We start from the raw sequence: 19615 nt of genomic DNA, 5'->3' as shown, positions 1-19615 counted from the left end.
TGTGCTTTGGGACCCAACTCACAGGAACATTTCAGGGTTTTCCAACTCATCCAGTGACGGAGCTCAGAATTCAGGTGTTAGAAAGTCTGTGGATCCTGATAGATTTTCCAAGAAAGCTGAATGCATTGCATACCTGTGAGTAAAGCGAGGCTTTAAGAAAAGTGGCAGTTCCTTCCTCACATGGTTCCGAGCGTGCACCTGTGCAAAGCATTTCTATAAGGCATTTATTTCCAGTCAGGTAGGAAGGCTGGCTGAGAGCTTTCCCATATCCTCCCATGGTGCCCTTGGCCCCGTTGGTTGTGCCTGAGTCCCCAGTGTCACAGGGTGGGCCCGTGTAAGCACTGCCGGTGCTGGGAGCAGAGGTGTGATTTATTTGGAGATGTCGATTCCAATCTTGGCTCTGTTATTTGACTGCGCAGTATCAGAGGAGCCCCCCACCTCTCTGTGCCTTAGTTTCTTGCTCATGGAAGAGATTGTTGCCTGACCAGGGACTACCTCAAGGGCTTTTCGTGAGGACAGACGAGAACAGGAAAACTCAAGAGCCTTTAGTACCATACTGACTACATGCTACAAACATCTGCAAACCTTTTAAAACAAACTCTTGGTGCCTATAGCTTCACTCTCCTTCCAGCCCTGGGCAATTAAACCAGAACCTCAGGCAGCAGCAGTGTCTTGAGATGCCTTGAATTACTGCCTAAAGAGGGAGAAAAAATGCATTGCTACCCTGGAAGAACCATTTAAGGCTTAAGCCTTTGGAAAAAAAAAAAAAGTTCTTTTTGGAAACAGGCATTTCTTTAGGAACACCCAGATGTTGATATCTGTATTCATGGTACAAGCCAGTATTGTTGCCGGGCATGGTGGTGTACGCCTGTAATCCCAGCACTCGGGAAGCTGAGGCAGGAGGATCATTGTGAGTTCGAGACCAGCCTGGGCTACAAAGTGAGCTCAAGGCCAGCCTGAACTGCATAGCGAGACCCTGTCTCAAAAGGAAAAAAAAACAAAGCCAGTATTGTCTAAGCAGGTTCTCTATTTGCTTCTCCTCAGTGTTTGGAAACTCATATCTGCTTAATATAAAGTTTATGAAGCCTTGACCGCAAATGTAAACAGATGTGGATTTACAAATCTACTAAATATGTGTTAAAGTTCTAATTAGCTACGAGAGAAAAGCCCTTCCCCTCACACTGAACTACGGTGATTATAGACTCCATTTTACCAAGAACATTTAAGTGCCTCGGTGTTTGTATGGCGGGGTGGAGCAGATGCCGGCCTAGATCCCAGCTGATGTGATGCTTTGTGAGATCCCCAGGGTCATGGTCAGGTGCATGGAATGCCTGACGGTGCTGGAAGCATGCTGGGATCCACAGAACCAGCGAGGGTCCGTAAAGCTACAAAATGTTTCCATGAGCAGTCGCCGTTGTGTTGACGGGTGATGCCAGTCCTGTTGTGGGGGTGGCAGAGGGGACTCTACTAATGAAGACAAGGTGCCAGTAGCGGGTTGGGTGCGGCGTGTGGGTGCTGTAGAAAACGTTCAGCGATATACGTGTCTCTGATCCTGGACGCAGAATCTGTACCTCCGAAGGAATTATTTCAGAAATAAGGCAATTTTGTGAATGTTTAAAATGCCTGGAGCATTAAAGTAATGATATTTCAAGCGTTTTTGCCCCTCTTGGTTCTGTTATCTTATTGTAGATGTCGACTCTCCTACTGGTTATTTAAATCCATGGTACCATTACTTAGCGGAGGCAGCCATGCTACTCAGGGTCTATGCTGCACATTCTTTGTCTTTTCCACAACTCTTACAAAGTGCAAAAATATCCCAAACTCACAGGCCATACAAAAAATAAGCCAGATGTGGCCGTAATTTCCTGACCCAAGGAAGTTGTTCCTTACATAAGCTTATCCTTCAAAATGAATGAGCTGCTTAAAGGTGAAACACTGAAACAATTTCAGCTGCCAGAATCTGGTCCATTGTTTCCCACGCGTCTTGGGTATTCTCTGAATCATGGTGGAAATGATGAGGTGAGATGGATGGTTGTGAAGGGGAGCCTCCCGGGCTTCAAACATGAGGAAACTTCCGTAATCACCCAGACAGCCAGGACGACCTTCCTAAGCACAAAGGCCCAGCACTCAGGTCAAATTCTTGAATACCTGTAATCTTCCACCTCAGGCACTCAGTCTTTAGGTGGAAGGGATTTGTTTATGGAAACTGTCATTAACTTGTAACTTCTTGTGCTGTGAGGCTGCATGCTTTGAACTCTTACATGTCCTACGGCCTGCTTCTACCCCTAAGCACCCCTCTGGCACTGAGGAGGGTCCTTCCATGTCAGATGCCTGGTTTAGGCACCCAACTGCAAAAACATTTGAGATGTGATGGGACACATGCACTGGCCTAGCGGAGAGTGTGTGGACAAAGCGCAGGGTCGAGCGTTCACAGGCAGCTTCTTAAGAGCAGGTTCAGTGATACTGGAGGACCTACCTCCGCAAGAGGTTGTCCGTTTGCTGCCAGCAACTGCCCCTTCCTAAAGAACCTGAAGTTATCCTGTGGCCACAGAAATTCAGTAATATTTGAAAGATGTTTGCCCTCAAGTATCCCTAAAGGCAAGGAAATTATGGGATCCTTTGTGGCACAAGTTGAAGATTGCTACAAACAACTTTCCTTTTTTAAAATTCACATAAGAGGGTATCATATGAGTGTTGGTAGTGGGAATGTCCCATCTGTCATAAAAGCAACAGAGCACCAGGGAAGCTGGACATTAACCAAAGGCTTGCAGCAATGGAGAAAATACTTATTCAAGAAAAATGTTTGCATCTCGGTAAGAATGACAGTTTCTGACATTTTAATCTGCCCCCTTCCTATCCCCATTTCCCAGCTCCATGGCACATTGGAAACCAACAATCTTAAAACTGTGGTGAAGTCCAGCTGCCTAGCAACCGCTGTAGGGTACAGAGTGGGCTTGGAGCCACCTCCAAAGCCCTGTTAACAGAGACCTGTCATCATTTCACCTGATACTCTATTAAATCCCCAATCTTAGGGCTTTGTGTTTCTTTGCTGTGACTCAGAGCTTGCCCAGACTAAGCAACTGTTTTTCCTGGGTCTACTTGTCAAAAATGATAGCAGCAATTATTTTACGTTGCAACTTTCTGAGATAGCTATAACCACTGGAACAGACAAGAAACTAAAAAACTTAGAGGGAAAGATATCCATAAGCAGTTTTGAAAAATTTAGATATCTTCCTAAGAACATAGAAGCTAGCCAGCCATGGCAAAAGGATCCCAAATTCAAGGCCAGCCCAAACTATGTAGTAAGACCCAAACTCACAAAACAAAAACAAATAAAACACAGTCCAGCTACATTCTATCTAAGAGGCCCATTCTAGATAAAAAAAACTCAGAGGAGCCATGTGTGGTTGCACATAGCTATAATCTCAGCACTTGGGAGGCTGAGACAGGAGGATCATAAGATTGAATTTGCCTCAGCAACTTAGTGAGACCCTATCTAAAGATAAAAAATAAAAAGAGCTGGAGATGTAGCTCAGAGCAAAGGCCCTGGGTTCAATCCCCAGTATCACACACACAAACCACAAATAGGTTGACAAAAGGAGGATGTGAAAATATATATCATGCAAATAGGAACTCAAAGACAGCAAGAGTAGCCAGGGAAATAGCTCAACAGCATAAGCACCTGTCTGGCAAGTGCAAGGTCCTGAGTTCAATTCCCGGTACCAAAAATAAAAAATAACAAAAAGACAGCAAGAGTGACTGCACTAATATTCAACAAAATAGGCTTTAATAAAAAAAAATTGCCACTACAAAGATGCTTTATAATGAAAGGTACAAGGATCAATCCATCAGGATAAACATGCATCTAGCAAGAGAATGCAAGATACATAAAGCAAAAATTGACTGACATGGAGAAGTAGCCAATTCAACAATAATAGTTGGAACTGTCAATACTCCATTTTCAATAATGGATAAAACAAGGCAGATTGTTAATAAGGAAACAAAAAACACTTTAAACCAACTAGAACAAACAAATATCTACAGAATATTCTACTGGACAGCAATAGATGCATGTCCTGAAATGTACATGGAACATTCTCTGATATACATCATCTGTTGGACCATAAAACAAGCCCCAGTGAATGTAAGAAGACTGAAATAAGACTGCTCATGTTTTTTGACCACAATGGAGTAAAATTAGAAATCAGTATAACAAATATTGTTATTTTCTACACCAATAAAAATGTGCAAGTAAAAAGACTGAATTAATAATTTAAAAAAACTTTTCATAGGGAAAGCCCAGGACCAGATGGCTTCATTCTACCAAACATTTAAAGAAGGATTACTACCACAGATTCTTCCAAAAAATAGTCTTCCACAAACTCTTCCAAAAAATAGAATATTTCCTAACTCAGTTTATGAGTCCACTGTTAATGTGATATCCAAACCGGGACAGCACAAGAAAACAGACCAGTATCTATGAGGAGTGTAGTTGAAAAAAGTCTCCAACAGTAAATTAGCCAATGACATAGAAAGAATTACACATTGTCTTATTTTTCTCTTGTTGCTGGGACAAAATACCTGGTGCCCAAAATTAAGGGAGGAGAGGTTTATTTAGCTCACAGTTTGTAGAGGTTTCAGTCTATGTCAGTCATAATCAGGATGGCACATGGCAGAAAGGCAACAGTTCATGATGGTGGAAGACAGTAAAAAGGGGGAGAGCATGCCTCTTTTCCTCCAGTATTTTGTAAGCAGGCTACCCGCCCTAGGGTGGGTCCTGTACACCCTAGGATGTAGAACTACTGAGTCACTTAGTTAAGCTTCTTAACTTCTCAAGTTGACACAGTGTATCAACCATTACACACATTATAACCAGTAGGATTTAGCCTAAGAATACAGTGTACCACTCACAATATTCAATCAATATAATACACCATTTTAATAGAAAAAGTCAAAAAACAAAACAAAACAAAAAACCAGAAAGAAAAAAGTGAAAACCTACATGATTATGTTAATAGTCACAGAAGTTATTTGACAATATACTGTTTTTTCAATTAAGAAAACAAGTCAGGAAGAAAACAGGAACTTCATAAAGGGATAAAGAAGTTGACAAAGGACAATTTGGGGAAAACCCATGGACTACATCTATATGTTTATTTATTTTATACCTTTCCAATCCTGAGGGACATGGGTTTCTTTTGGGGGTGTTTTTTAAACACAGGCAGGCTGGCCTAACTCAGTTTATGAGTCCACTGTTAGTGTGATATCCAAACAGAGACAGCATAAGAAAACAGACCAATATCTATGAGGAGTGTAGTTGGGGACCAATATCTATGAGTTAAGCACAGTCATAGCTGGCCTACATCCACTATGTAGGATACATATGCTGGCTTCAAACTCTTAAGTGACTCTCTTGCCTCAGTCTCCCAAGTGCTGGGATTACAGGCATGTACCACGATGCCCAGCTACATCCTATTTAATGGTTAAAGATTGAACGTTTTCTTCTTAATACCACACAGAAAACAAAAATACTTCATTCAGAAAGATTCTAGAAAGAGGAGTTAAAGAAAAGGAAGGAAGAAAGGGCATCCACTTTGGAAAGGAAGAAGTATACCTATCGTCTTGCAGATGACGTCGTCTATAGAAAATCCTAAGGAACCTACAAAAACAATTACATAGAGTAAATGAGTTCAGTAAGGTTACCAGATACAAGATCAGTGTACAAAACACAATTATATTTCTTTTTTTTTTTCTTTTTGAGGCAGGGTCTCACTATGCAGTTCAGGCCAGGTTTGAGCTCACTTTTTAGCCCAGTCTGATCTTGAACTCGCAATAATCCTCCTGCCTCAGTTTCTCAAGTGCTGGGATTACAGGCGTGTGCTGCCACACCCGTTTCAATTGTATTTCTGTGTACTATAAATGAACAATTTGAAAATGAAATTAAGAAAGTCCCATTTATATCAGCACCAAAAACAAATACTTAGGAATAAATATGAAAAAGTTCATTTGTACACCCCAGACTACAAGTCTTTGAAAAAAATTTAAAAACACCTGAATAAATGTAAGGCAGTTTGATCATGGATTGGAAGACAATTACTGCTTAGATGAAAATAGGCCCCAAATTGAACTATAATTTGAATGCAGGCTCTCTTAAGAACCTGACCTCCCCTTTTCATGCAAATTGACAAGTTGACATTAAAATTCATATAGAAATCCTAAGAACCAGGAATAGCTGAAGCAAGCTGGAAAGGGAATAGAGGTGAAGGATGTACACTTCCTAAACTCAAAATTAATCACAGATCTGTGTTGATTGCAATTTTGTGGTATTGGTAGAAAGACAGATGGTAGGATCAGAGGGATAGAATTCAGTCAGAAATAAACCCCTACAACTATGTTCAGTTGACTTTTTGGGTTTGTTTTTGTTGAACCAGGAATCAAGCTGGGGACCTCGCGCTTGCCAGGCAGGCACTGTGTTGCTGAGCTGTATCCCTGGCCTGTTTTTGTTTTTGTTGTTGTTTTTTTTTTGAGACAAAGTCTCACTATGTAATTCAGGCTGGCCTTGAACTCACTATGTAGCCCAGGCTGTCCTTGAATTTCCAGTAATCCTCCTGCCTCAGCCTCCCAAGTGCTGAACTTACAGGCATGTGCCACCACACCCAGCTTTGTTCAACTGATTTTTTTGTATGGATGATCCAAACTTAGGGGTGCTCTACCACTGAAGTACAACCCCAGCTCCTTTTATCTTTTTTTTTGAGGCAAGGTCTCACTCTGTAGTGCCAGCTGTCCTCGAAATCACTATGTAGCCCAGACTGGCCTGGAACTTCCAGTGATCATCCTGCCTCAGCCTACTGAGTGCAGAGATAACAGGCGTGTACCACCTCACCTGGCTTGTTCAACTGATTTTTGACAAAGAGGCTAAGACAGTGCAGTTGAGGGAAAGAAAGTCTTCAACAAATGGCGCTAAGACAACTTCAGATACACATATGAAGGAATGATGTGATATATCTTTTTTATACCATATACAAAAATTAATGCAAAATAGATCAAAGATGTAAGCATAAAAGTTGAAGCTACAACTCTTAGAAGAAAGCTTATGGGTAAATCTTCATGACCTTGGTTAGACACTGATTTCTCAGATGTAATACCAAAAGCGCAAGCAACACCAACAATAACAACAAATAAACAGTGCTTAATTAAAATTTTTTACTTTGGGGATGGGGATTTAGCTCAGCGTCACAGCGCCTGCCTGGCAAGCGTGAGGTCGTGAGTTCGATTCCTGGTACTGGAAAAAAAAATTTTTTTTAAATTTAAAAAAATAAAATTTTTTACTTCAAAAAACACCATCAGGGAGATAAAACCACACACAGAATTGAGGAAAATGTTTGCAAATCACATGCTAAATAAGGATTCGCATTGACTATCTGAAGTACTGTTACAACTCAACAATAAAAAAGATAAATGGGGTGTGGTGGTGTATGTCTGTAATCCCAGCTGCTGGGGAGACCAAGGCAGGAGATCTCAAATTAAAGGCCAGCCTGAGCAATTTAGCCAGACTGTGTCTCAAATCAAAATATTACTACTAATAATAAAGGCTGGGGAGGGAGCTCAGTGCTCACTTTAACCCCAGTACTATACCTGAAAACAGTGGAGAGAAAGTAAGGGTGGTCAATCCTTTTTACAATTTGTGCTTTAGTATCTTTTTTTGGGGGGGGGGAGGTACTGGGAATCAAATTCAGGACTTTGCACTTTCCACACAAGACACTTGTGTCACTGAGCTATATCCCCAGTCTTTTTACAATTTGTGTTGTAAAGAGGAGCAGAAAAATGGTTTGTTAGTGGAAGAAGGATAAAGGATCTGTGAATTTCTTAAAAAGAACTTTGCTAGTTTGTATAGTGATGGAAATTATTGCTTCTGCAATAATCCCTTTAATTTCCTGTCTCCCAAGAGTCCCTAACTAGGAGGGAGGGAAAGAAAGAAGGGTTTTCTTCCAGGCAAGGAAGTGCACACCTGTAATTCCAGCACTTGAGAGACTGAGGCAGGAGGATTGCCAAGAGTTCAAGGTCAGCCTCGGTTACATAGTGAGATCCTGTCTCAAAAAAAAAAAAAAAGATACAGGAGTGGAAATTACCAGCTGAAGTAGGAAAAGGTAAAGTTGATGTGAGGATTCCCAAAGGGCAGGAGGACACTTTGGAGAGTGGTGGATTCGCTCGTTGTATTAATTTTGGTGATGATTTCATGGTTGTATACACAAGTATACACAGAAGTGCACACACAAGTATACATACACACAAGTCCAAACTTACCAGCACGTATAAATGTGTGTGGTTACTGTGTGTCAGTGATACAATACAGTTAAATACACGATAGCAAGCACTCTGTTTGATTAGCATAGAGAAAGAATTCATAGTCTCACTAGGCCTTAGACTGTAAATCCACTTGGACGCCCCCTCCCTAACTTCCCATCGGAGGAGGAATCTGGGTGGGGGACGGAACTGAGGAAGGTCTGGGTCCCTCTGCTCTAGCTCTGCGCAGTTTTTTTTTTTGTTTTGTTTTTGTTTTTGTCTTTTTGAGACAGGGTCTCGCTATGCAGTTCAGGCTGGCCTTGCGCTCACTTTGTAGCCCAAGATGGTTTCGAACTCGCAAGGATCCTCCTGCCTCCGCCTCCCGAGTGCTGGGATTACAGGCGTGCACCACCATACCCGGCTGCTCTGCACAGTTTTAATCGGCCCGTTCAGGCCGTGGTTTTGGTTCCAAGCCGACCCTATAAAAGGGGAGGACTAGTGTCGGGCGGAACTGGAGGAACATTTCCCAGGAGGCTCCGCGGCTCCGCCCATTTCTCGCTAGCGTGGAGCGGTGGCTGCTGTCCTGAGTGCGGCCGCCGCATGGAGTCCAGCGGCCGGTGGCGGAACCTGCCCAGCGGGCCTAGCCTGAAGCATCTGACCGACCCCTCGTACAGGATCCCGCGGGAGCAGCAGAAGGCGGCGTTGCAGGAGCTGACGCGGGCGCACGTGGACTCCTTCAACTATGCCGTGTGCGAGGGGCTCAGCCAGGCGGTGCAGGTGATCGCGGCCACCCCGGGCCCCCTTCGGCGCTGGGTCCCCGGCGCCGCTGGGATCGGCGGGCCCGAGTCCGGGGCGGGCTTGGGAGGGGAGTCGGTGGGGCAGAAGAGACGCAGGGGGAGGGGCGTGGTGGGTGAAGCTCCGCGGGAGGCGCCGGTGGGGCCCGGCCGAGCGGGGCGGGGGTCCCAGGGCGGTGGCTGGGGGCCGCCCTGTAGCCCCAAATGCCGGCGCCCCGTGGTCGTGCTGGGCTCTGGGTACTGCGGAGGAAAAGCAAATGCAGAACAGATGCGGGCCTAGGCCTTGTGCCATTTGCAGTCGAGGCGATCAGGAGAAATGGATCTAATTTCTGGGCTTACTGTATATATAATCTTGAACCGGGGTTTGTTGTAGGACCGTTTGGGGGTGCTGGGAGCAGGGAGAAGGGGTCCTGCCTGGGGTGTGCTTCCCAGACTTTCACGTTGCACACGCCTTTATGTCACTTGAAGTCCTGCCTGTTCCAAACGACCTCGGGAGGTTCTGAACTGACTCGTGGATAGATTGTGATGTGCGAGGTCATGCTTTCACTGCCTTCCCTGAAGAGCATTAAGGAGAGAAACCACGGGGCCCCTGTTCAGCGTGGGGCAGGTGTAGAGGAAGATACAAATGAGGCATTAATGATTGATGTAGGTGAAAATGGTAGCAGAGTTCAGGGAGGGAGAGTGGGTCGTCTCTTTGGGTAAACTTCTCCTGTGGCCCTAGGCATTACCTTCTGCGGATAAGAGGCAGTCTCCCGTGAGGGACAGCTCTTGAGTGCCCCCTTTTGTGTTTTGGGGCTGAAGGGGCTTGGAGACTTGAAAGTCAATGTCAGTGCTTTGAGAACTGCTCTGACAAGAAGTGGTAGTGGAGGTGGGTTCCTGAGGGTGTAGAGGGGCAGTTAACCCAGGTGTTTCAGAAAAGACCGGGCTAGATGAGTCCAAGGGAAGAGGAGCTTACATTCCTTCCAGGGAATGAGCAGCATCAGGCAGAGCTGCCTACTGAGGGGACACTGCCCTGTGGTTTTTGTTGGGTAAGCGTTGTGTAGTGAGAGAAAGGAATAGGGATAATGTGGAGGTTTTGTTGCCAATCTGATAACTTGCAGATACTGTGGGAGCCCTTAAGATTTCTTTGGAGATTAATATTTTTTAATCCTTATGAGGGAGAAAAGATGTCTATGAGAAGAATGGCTAATTAAAAATGAATCCATGCTTGGATGTATTGATATAATGACAAGTCCAGGATTGAGATAATTAGAGAAGACTTGCTTAAATAAAAGAGACAGGTGCATAGAGTTAGGAATAATATGCCGACTGGCTGTTCCCCAATTTTTTTTGTCCTAGGACCTCTTGCTTAAAATTCTTTGGGGACCCCTGAAGAGCTCCTATTTACCAGTGTTTGTCTATCACAAATTAAAATGGAGAAGTTTTTACATTTTTAAATTCATTTACGAATAAAGCAATTATATATTAACATTTTATGAACAATATTTTCATAGGTGAATTACATTTTTAGTGCCTGGCTTATTAAAGACAGCTGGATTCTCTTGTCTGCAGTTCATAGTTAATATGCAGGAAACCTCCGGAGGCCTCCTCAGAAGAATAACAAAGCTTCTTCCAGGGAGTGGTGCAGAAAAGTAGCTGCTGTGAAAGGGAAAAAAACATATCTTGGCCTCTACCTTTCCCTTTACATGGCTCTGACTTCAGTAAGAGGCCAGCATGGAGTGAAATGGGAAAGTGTCAGCCTAAAGGATGGTATTAAAAGTGTCTGGCCCTGAATCAGAAGGGTGTGTCTCCGTCCTTGGTCTGCCAGCAGCAGTGCTCTCCTCTCTCCCCTCTTTTTCTGTGCACAAAGAGGACACAAGGTAGGAGAAGGCAGGCATTTGCTTCAGAGAGGCGTCCTTATTGCTGAACCCCTAGAGCCTAGTATAGAATCTGATACATATGCACCATCAGAAAAATCCTTAGGTAATGCATTACAGTTTTGGAATAATTAGTGAAGTTATGGGTGGACTGCATGTACCCTTTACTGTCTTTTTTACATGTGTCACTTGGCATTATTGGTGTCATTGTTTTGCCTGTAGAACATGAGGGATTTGGAAGAGTCTTAGAGAAAAAATGCCTTGAAAAATAGAAGCCATTTAATAACATGAATTGTGTTTCAGGCTATTCCTTCCTTTGAGTTTGCTTTCAAAGACGAGCGGATCTCCCTTACCATTGTGGATGCTGTCATCAGTCCACCCACAGTTCCCAAAGGGACCATCTGCAAAGAGCTCAGTGTTTATCCAGCAGAATGCCGAGGCCGAAAGAGTACTTACCGGGGGAGGCTGACAGTGAGTATTAGTGGCAGCATGTGCCTCTTGTTGCACTTTATTTTTTTTTTTTGTCTTTTTGAGACAGGGCCTCACTATGCAGTTCAAGCTGGCCTTGGACTCACTTTGTAGCCCAGGCTGGTCTTAAATTTGCAACAGTCCCCCTGCCTCAGCCCCCTAAGTGCTGGAATTATAGGTATGCACCACCATGCCCCGCTGTTGCACATTTTTAATAACATGGCTGCTGCCTAAGAAGTTTTATACCAGACTTTTGCTTTCTCAATGCTGTTGTCTTCTAAATCTACAACGTGAGATTTAATTATAACTTTCTTTCTCTCATTTAGCATTCTCCTTTGTCCTCACAGATTCAGATATTTTCTTTGATTTTTTTTTTCTCCCATTTCATGTAGGTGGATATCAGCTGGTCAGTGAATGGAATCTCAAAAGGAGTCATTAAGCAGTTTCTTGGCCATGTTCCCATCATGGTGAAGTCCAAGCTTTGCAACTTATACAACCTTCCTCCAAAAGCCCTCATTGAACACCATGAGGAGGCCGAGGTGACCGCAGGGGTCTGGGCTGTGTGACGGGAGTGAAGGCCTGTTTTGGGGATGTGCAGACAGGAAGCTTATCCGTGGGAGCACGTTTTCTGTCACTGTTCCAAGCTCCAATTTCTCGATAAGTGGGACATTAATGTCTTGTCCTCATACTGTGTATGGCTCTTGGTGTCTCAGCTGAGACAGCATGGAAAAAGCGCTATACACTTAGTGAATACTGTTTGAAGGAGGAACTGGTAGGTTTTCCCCTAATTTTCTGAGTATGTATATTTAGGGATGTACTTTCAGGAATGTTTTTTAAAGCTCTCTTAACCTACAAGCTGTTGTTTGTAGATGTGCCTGCTTTACTGACAGTAAGAGTGTGTGCGCATACTGAATGACTGCTGTACCTTCCTCTCATCGTTTCCTTTAACTGTGTTAGGTCGCTTTGCTGTATAGAGTCCAGGTAATCACAGCGTCTGCTTTGCCTGCAACAAGGACACTGTTAAGTGGTAGAAGTTTTTTTTTTTTTTGAAAGAAGGTTTTTGAAGTCAGCTCTTGGTTTGACCAGCTATTCCACCTACCAATTTTGTAGCTTTGGGAAGTTTAATCTTCTGAGCTTTAGTTTCCTCTGCTGAAAATGGGGTAATAGCTTCCCATTCATTGTTGCGAGGGTTAAATATTCTGATAAAGTAAAGCACCTAGCATATGTTTGTTTCATTGTAGGCAACTAGTTAAGGGTAGGTTTTTGTTGCAGAAGTATGATGTTGACTGGAGCTATTGAAAATCTTTCTTGAGAATATTTTCCTATGTTTAGCTAACCAAATTTCTCGTTTCCAGTCTTCATACAACCAGTTTTTTTTGTTTTTTACTTATTTGGTTAACCATATGGAAGCAAAGTGGTTACCATTTTTATCTTTAGACTTCTCTTTAGAGTTTTGTTTTTTAATATCATTTAAGATTGTAGTCATTTTAGAAGAACAGAAAGACAAGGTAGGTTGTGCCTGTGTGGTAGAGGACAGTGCGCTGTTTTCTTTCCATACTTTCTCCCTTGGACCTGTCTAACATAGGAAGACTGTTGATCACACGTCTTTATTGTTTTCAAGGGGTCACTAGTTCCTTTCACCTGTGTGTTCCCTTCTGCACGCCCCACCTGTTTTGAAATAAGGTTCATGTTTACTAGTTGTCATGTGCCTTTGTTTAACAAATTATAATCCATCTCTTTGGCAGGAAATGGGAGGATATTTTATAATTAATGGCATTGAAAAAGTCATCCGAATGCTAATTATGCCTCGGAGGAATTTCCCTATCGCATTGGTAAGACCGAAGTGGAAAAGCAGAGGGCCTGGCTATACTCAGTTTGGTAAGTTTCAGTGACCATTGGAATATTCTTTTAGAAAAGTTTAAAACTATTTAAAAAAAAAAAATAGATGCATCTTTCCCAGATGTGGTGGTGGGCGTCTGTAATCCCAGCACTTGAGAGGCTGAGGAAGAAGGATCACCATGAGTTCAAAGCTAGCCAGTGCTACCTTAATGAGTTCAAGGCCAGCATGAACTACATAGTGAAACTCTGTCTCACAAAAACAAAAACAAAAACTAGTACTAATAAAAAAAGATACATCTTTATAGATGTTTTTCTCTTTCGTAATTTTTGTTTTTCTATTAATTTTTGGGTTAAGATTTTTAATGGAGGTAGAGGAAGAAATGGAGAGATTGATAAAAGGGAACAAATTTCAGTTACAAGATGAATAAATTCTGATGTTAATGTACAGTATGGTTACTGTAATTAGTGATATTGTATTTATTTAAAATTCAGTGGTAATATAGATTTTAAATGTTCTGACTCCAGCACATGTGCGTTTGTACACACACAGATGGTAACGATGGGGTGGTGATGGATGTTTTAGTTAATTTAATTACGGTAATCATTACACAATGTAGGAAACTTCTCAATTAATGGTGTCACATACTGATAAACAAGTCCTTAGTTGAAAATACCATACATTGAAATGCACTTCATGTATTGAACATTATGATGTGGCCTAACCTATCTTAAACATGTTCAGAACACTTGCAGTTGAGCATGATGATCTAAGACAAAGCCGGTATTACAGTAAAGGATTATCTCATGTGCACAGCTAGTGGGCTTTTTGTTGACATGATGGGATACAAAAACACAACATAGTGTTGAGAATCACCTGGCAGCATAGTACATGGTAGAATATCCTTGCTTACCCTCTCGATCGTGTGGCTCACATGCAGCACAGTAAGAGAATATCACATGCCATTGCTGATCTGGGAAAACATCAGAATATGAAAATCAAAGTACAGTTTCCTCTGAATGTGTATGACTTGTGCGTAATTGTAAAACCAAATAATTTCAGGTCAAATCATCAAGTTTGGGCTGTCTCTATATATTTTAAGTCGTCCCTTCAGTACATACAGTTTTATCAGTATTTTAAAGCATTTAAAAATAGACCTTCATAGCTGGGCATGGTGTCATACACCTGTAATCCCAGCTGTGAGGAGGCTGAGGCAGGAGGATCACTGTGAGTTAGAAGCCAGTCTGGGCTACATAGTGAGTTCAGAGCCAGCCTGAACTACAGAGGGAGATAAGACCTTAGATTATACATAGTGGGAATCTTTCTTTCTTTTTTTTCCACACCAAAAGACTACATGTATTTGTTACCGTTTATGAAGGTGAGGGCTGGCCTGACTTGGTTGTAGGTGGGCATGGTCCTTGGAAGTCTTTTGTTTCTGGCTACTTTGGCACTCCCTTGGGTCTCATCGGAGAGCATGTGACATTCTTTGGCAACCCCTACAGTTAAACAGTTTATCCTTATAAGGGAGACAAGAGTCAGCCTTTGATTGTTGCCATATTATGTCATTTAGAAAAATGATATCGCAGGCCAGGTATGGTGGTATATAACTTTAATCTCAGCACTGTGGGAGGCTAAGACAAGAATCCAAGTTCAAGCTCATCCTAGGCCATTAAATGGGACTCTGCCTCAAAATTTAAAAAAAAAAATATTTTTAAAGGGCTCAGAATGCTGCTCAGTGGCAAAGCCCAGAGTCCAATCCCCAGCCTTTCAAAATAAACAAACAATCAAACAAACTATTGGTGTTTCAGCATATCAGTGTCTAGGCATTTATTCACTTGTTTCAGTTGATAGAGTACTTTGCAATCTTTGTCTGAACTCGAGGTAACTTAAAACTCTGAAGTTCTGCTTTTCTGAATTGTTGACTCAAGCCACCATCTCTTGATCAGACTCCACAGAGTGGTAGGACTGCTCCACTGCTCTGCTGGGTGCTTGGAATATAAGGTGCTGTGTAAGATGTGGGCCCTGTGCTGGAGGGCGTCTTGGAAGCTCGGATAAATTCGTAGCTTTAGTTACTTGATACCATAGTTTCACAACCTGGGAAGATACCTGCTTTCCACGGGACATTTTTGATTAAACATAGTGATTTGGTTTTAATTATGTCTAAGAGAGTAGAACAATTCAGAAAAACATAACAATTGAAACAATTGTAGTATGACCAAGCTTATGATTTTTGTGTTTGTTCAACAGGCGTTTCTATACACTGCGTGAGGGGAGACCATTCTGCTGTCAATATGAACCTGCACTATTTGGAAAACGGCACAGTCATGTTAAACTTCATTTACCGGAAGGAACTGTTTTTTCTTCCTTTGGGATTTGCACTTAAGGTACGGCTCAGTGGACACATTTCTTTTGTCATGAGAACACTGGGGGTCGTGTCCTGTGTACGCTGGATGGGCTCTTTTGTTACAAGAACATGCTTTTCCGGTTATCCACTGCTCCACAACAGATTGCCTCAAAATTCAGTAGCTTACAACAACGGTGAGCATTCCTCTCAGAATTTCCGTGGGTCAGGAACTTGAGCGTGGCGTGGCTAGGTCTCAGGAAGTCACAGTGAGAAGTCAGTGGGTGCTGTGATCATCTTAAAGTTTTGACCAGGGCTGGAGGATCCACTTCAAGGCGGTTCACTCACTGCCTGTGAGTCGGTGCTGGCTTTGTGATCAGGTCTCAGTTCCTCTTAGCCATGTTCCTCTAGATCAGTGGTGGCAAAGCTGTGGCACACGTGCCATAGTGAGCTGTTTGTGTCATTGAAAGCTCTAAAGTTCACCATCACTGCCCTAGATAGTCAGCCAAGAGAACAAGGCAGGAGCCACAGTGTCCTTTATGGCCTGGCCTTGAGAGTCTCGTGTCATCTTTCTTGCTCATTTTCTTGGTCTTGGACAAAGCCTGGTTGAGTGCGGCTCCCTGGGAGCCATCTTGGTGTTTGAATGTCTCACACTTACGCTTTATTGTGAAGAGTTCAATTCAGCAACAGTGGGGTGCTACTTTTTTTTGAGTTAAAAATAATAGAGGAGAGAATAATAACTATTTTAGTTATTATTGGTGAATGCTTTTTTTTTTTCTTTTTTGGTGAATGATCTTACAGAACTTTTTTTCCCGTTTTAGGCACTGGTCAGCTTTTCTGATTATCAGATTTTTCAGGAGCTCGTCAAGGGAAAAGAGGAAGACTCTTTCTTTAGGAACTCTGTTTCTCAGATGTTAAGGATTGTGATGGAAGAGGGTTGTTCCACACAAAAGCAGGTCCTTAACTATCTTGGCGAATGCTTCAGAGTAAAGCTCAGTCTTCCTGACTGGTACTCAAACGAACAGGCTGCGGAGTTCCTGTTCAAGTAAGTGTGCTGGGCCCGTGTTTGTGCTTTGGGGGTGGGGGTGGGGTGGAGGGGTGACATAGATTGCAGCATAGATTGCTCATAAGTCAGCAGAGTGAACCCGGGGTAGAATTCTGGTCCTGACCAGTCAGAACCAGTTTGTCTCTGTTGTTCTCTCTTCCTACCATAACGTTATTCCATTTTTCTTATTTTTTTAATTTTGAGATAATTACACATTTGGACATTCCAGAGCAGTGTCCAAATAGCATATTAGACACTTAGGCACTAACGTCGTTCACGATTTACTTAATGGCTTTGGCTGCACATAGATACGTGTTTTTCTTTTTGTACTGTTTGAAAGTTGCAGGCGTCATGTTGCTTTATTTCCCCACAGCAAGGACTTTGTGTCATGTAATCACTGTACTAAAGGAGCCCTGCTGGAGTCCAGTGCCGTCCACTGTGAAGCTACAAGGCACATGCTGAATAAGTGAAACGTGGCCAGTGCAGCTGTATTCTTAATTTTAATTAATTTAAATAGCCACATTGGCCAGCATAGCTCTAGACTTTGTGACGATATTCGGTTCTTTTGCTAATGTTGCCAGTGAAGATGAAGCATGATTTTTTTGTAGTAAGGACTTCTTATTTTAAAGTAAATGTAAGTTGGGACCTTGGTCAGTAGGACATTAAATGGGGTTAGCAACTAAATTGTTTTAAACCTTTTTCTTTCCGTTTTACAGCCAGTGTATCTGCATCCACTTGAAATCCAATACTGAAAAATTTCACTTGCTTTGTTTTATGACCCGGAAGCTCTTTGCTTTAGCCAAAGGAGAGTGTATGGAGGAGAATCCTGATAGTTTAGTGAATCAAGAAATCCTTACTCCTGGTCAGCTCTTCCTTATGTTTCTGAAGGTAAACGCGTGCTGCTTTCTCCTGTGCCGTCTGTCTTACTCACGGAGTAGTGTGGCCACCTCTAGCACTGCTGTGTTCTGCGTGTTTATCATTCGTAGTTCCGGCATTTTGCATGGTCTCTGTGTAGCCATAAGGCACCTGATTAAGAATCTTAGCTCATACCAGCTTCAGTAATTTAATTTTTTTTGTTTTTTTTTTTTTCTGGTACTGGAAATGAACCCAGGGTCTTTGCACTGAGCAGTATCTCCAGCCCTTTTTTATTTAATCTTGGAATTTTGAAATAGGGTCTCACCAGGTTGCCTAAGCTGGGGCTCAAACTTTTGGTGCTCCTGCCTGAGTCTTCCAGAGTAGTATAGTTAAAGGTATGTGCTACCATGCCTGGCCTGCTTAAAATGTTTAGAAGCCTAACGATAGCATAATTTTCATCATAACATTAATAATAAATAGCCTCTGTGCTCACATTTATTTATACTCAGCACTCTTAGCCATTCACAGACTTGGGCAGAGCACTGAAACCCTCTATCCTCCTGATTCATGCGTGTTCCTACTTGAGGTCGAACAGGTGATACTCTTCCTTCTCTCAGCTGTTGTATGTAAACAAAAGTCTTTTTTGACGTATACTTCGTGTCATGTTTTTGTCCCATTTTTGTGCTTTGCATTTGCTGTTTAAGATGCCCCCAAGCGTAGTACTGAAGTGCTGCCTAGTGTTCCTAAATGCAGAAGGCTGTGCTCTGCCGCTGAGTTCGATATTTGAGGTGGCATTATATATTAAATAAGGTGTCTCTCAACAGGATCACATAAAACCCTGTGTTCCTTATTGATCACTTGTCAGGTGACCTGACCAAGGACTGGCAGAACTGAGCCCTGTGTTCCCCGGGAGCAGTGGTTCAGTATTACTTTGGTATTTACAGTGACAGCATAGAACATAACCATTGTGAACAGTGAAAACTGTATGCATTATATGCATTTATGTATATATAGTGCAAAAGAGAGTTAGCATGACATAAAAATGATTTCATAGGGTATTTGAAGGTTGCAGGCATTTTATATTTTGCATATTATCTCTAAAAGATTTAGTCCAAGAGGTAATGTAATTGGATAGGCAATGCAGAGGACTAAATTTTTAAAGCTTTTAAAAATTAATTCCTTATCTAGTCATTCTTTCTTATTTAAATTCTCACTAAAAGGTATGATTTTATTTTGTTTTGTTGTTTTGTTTCTGTCTGCTCTGTCCATAATATTTAAATTGAGAAATTTCAATAAAAGTTGAAATCAGGCATCAAAAGTGTCTGTAGCCTTTGAAGTCAGTAGAGGCTGATGTGCATTTCCCAGCTCTGTCCTTACACTGAAGCATGGTGGTTCATTTGTAGTTCTGGCGCACTGTTCAGGGGTGTAGACTATAGACATTGAAAGTCTCCAGGTCAGATTCAGCATCCAGGACAGCTCGTAAACCAGCAGGGCAGAATGACAGTGTGGACAGAAGTGAGGACGGTGCTAAAGATCCTACAGTTCACGTAGGGCAGCGCTTTACACAAAGAACTTTCTAGCCTCAGTGTTCATAGTGCTGAATTATGAAGCCATGATTTACACTGGCTTGTGCCATCTATTTTAAATAATGCCTGGTCTCATGCAGAACATGGTACATGCTTGTAATCCCCCCACTCTAGGAAGCTGAGGCAGGAAGATTAACAGTTTGAGCCCAGCCTAGGCAATTTAGTGAGATCCTGTCTCAAAACAAAAAGTAAAAAATGCTGGGGATATGAGTCAGTGCAAATGTTCAAACCCCTGTAATGAAAAAGAACAAGAAATACCTGGCCTCCAGGAGTACCCTGAAAAGTTGCTTCTTGGGTTTATAGTTTGCATATTTTCCATGTCAAGTGTATGAGTGGTCCACTGTTATAGATTGTACAGATTATGTGAGTAGGGGCTGGGGATTTAGCTCAGCGGCAAAAGCGCCTGCCTGGCATGCGCAAGGTCGTGAGTTCGGTTCCCGGTACCGGAGAAAAACCAAAAAAAAAAGAAAAGAATACAAGGGCTGGGGATTTAGCTCAGTGGCACACAGCACCTACCTGGCAAGTGCAAGGTCGTGAGTTCGATTCTCGG

General features: G+C 42.5%; 1 protein-coding gene across 2 annotated transcripts in view; it reads left to right on the top strand.

Annotated features, from left to right (window-relative positions):
* Nucleotides 1–8825: 8825 nt before the first annotated feature.
* The window catches only part of Polr1b (polymerase (RNA) I polypeptide B, 128kDa), a 23594-nt gene continuing 12804 nt past the window's right edge, over nt 8826–19615 (top strand). The window contains exons 1-7 of one of the 2 annotated variants that reach the window (XM_005400601.1): nt 8826–9060; nt 11237–11404; nt 11794–11940; nt 13147–13279; nt 15486–15622; nt 16401–16624; nt 17341–17512. In XM_005400601.1, coding sequence (XP_005400658.1) covers nt 8884–9060; nt 11237–11404; nt 11794–11940; nt 13147–13279; nt 15486–15622; nt 16401–16624; nt 17341–17512 — 1158 coding nt within the window. In that variant the 5' untranslated portion in view covers nt 8826–8883. Of the gene's footprint in view, nt 9061–9103; nt 9183–11236; nt 11405–11793; nt 11941–13146; nt 13280–15485; nt 15623–16400; nt 16625–17340; nt 17513–19615 lie in introns of those variants that run through there. The other variant, XM_005400604.2, reaches the window with a different exon arrangement.

Source organism: Chinchilla lanigera, unplaced genomic scaffold (assembly GCF_000276665.1).
Source record: "Chinchilla lanigera isolate Chin_1 unplaced genomic scaffold, ChiLan1.0 scaffold00069, whole genome shotgun sequence".
In the NCBI taxonomy this organism is placed as follows: domain Eukaryota; kingdom Metazoa; phylum Chordata; class Mammalia; order Rodentia; family Chinchillidae; genus Chinchilla; species Chinchilla lanigera.
Note: the sequence above shows the minus strand (reverse complement) of the source record. Positions and strands in the feature narration are given on the sequence as shown.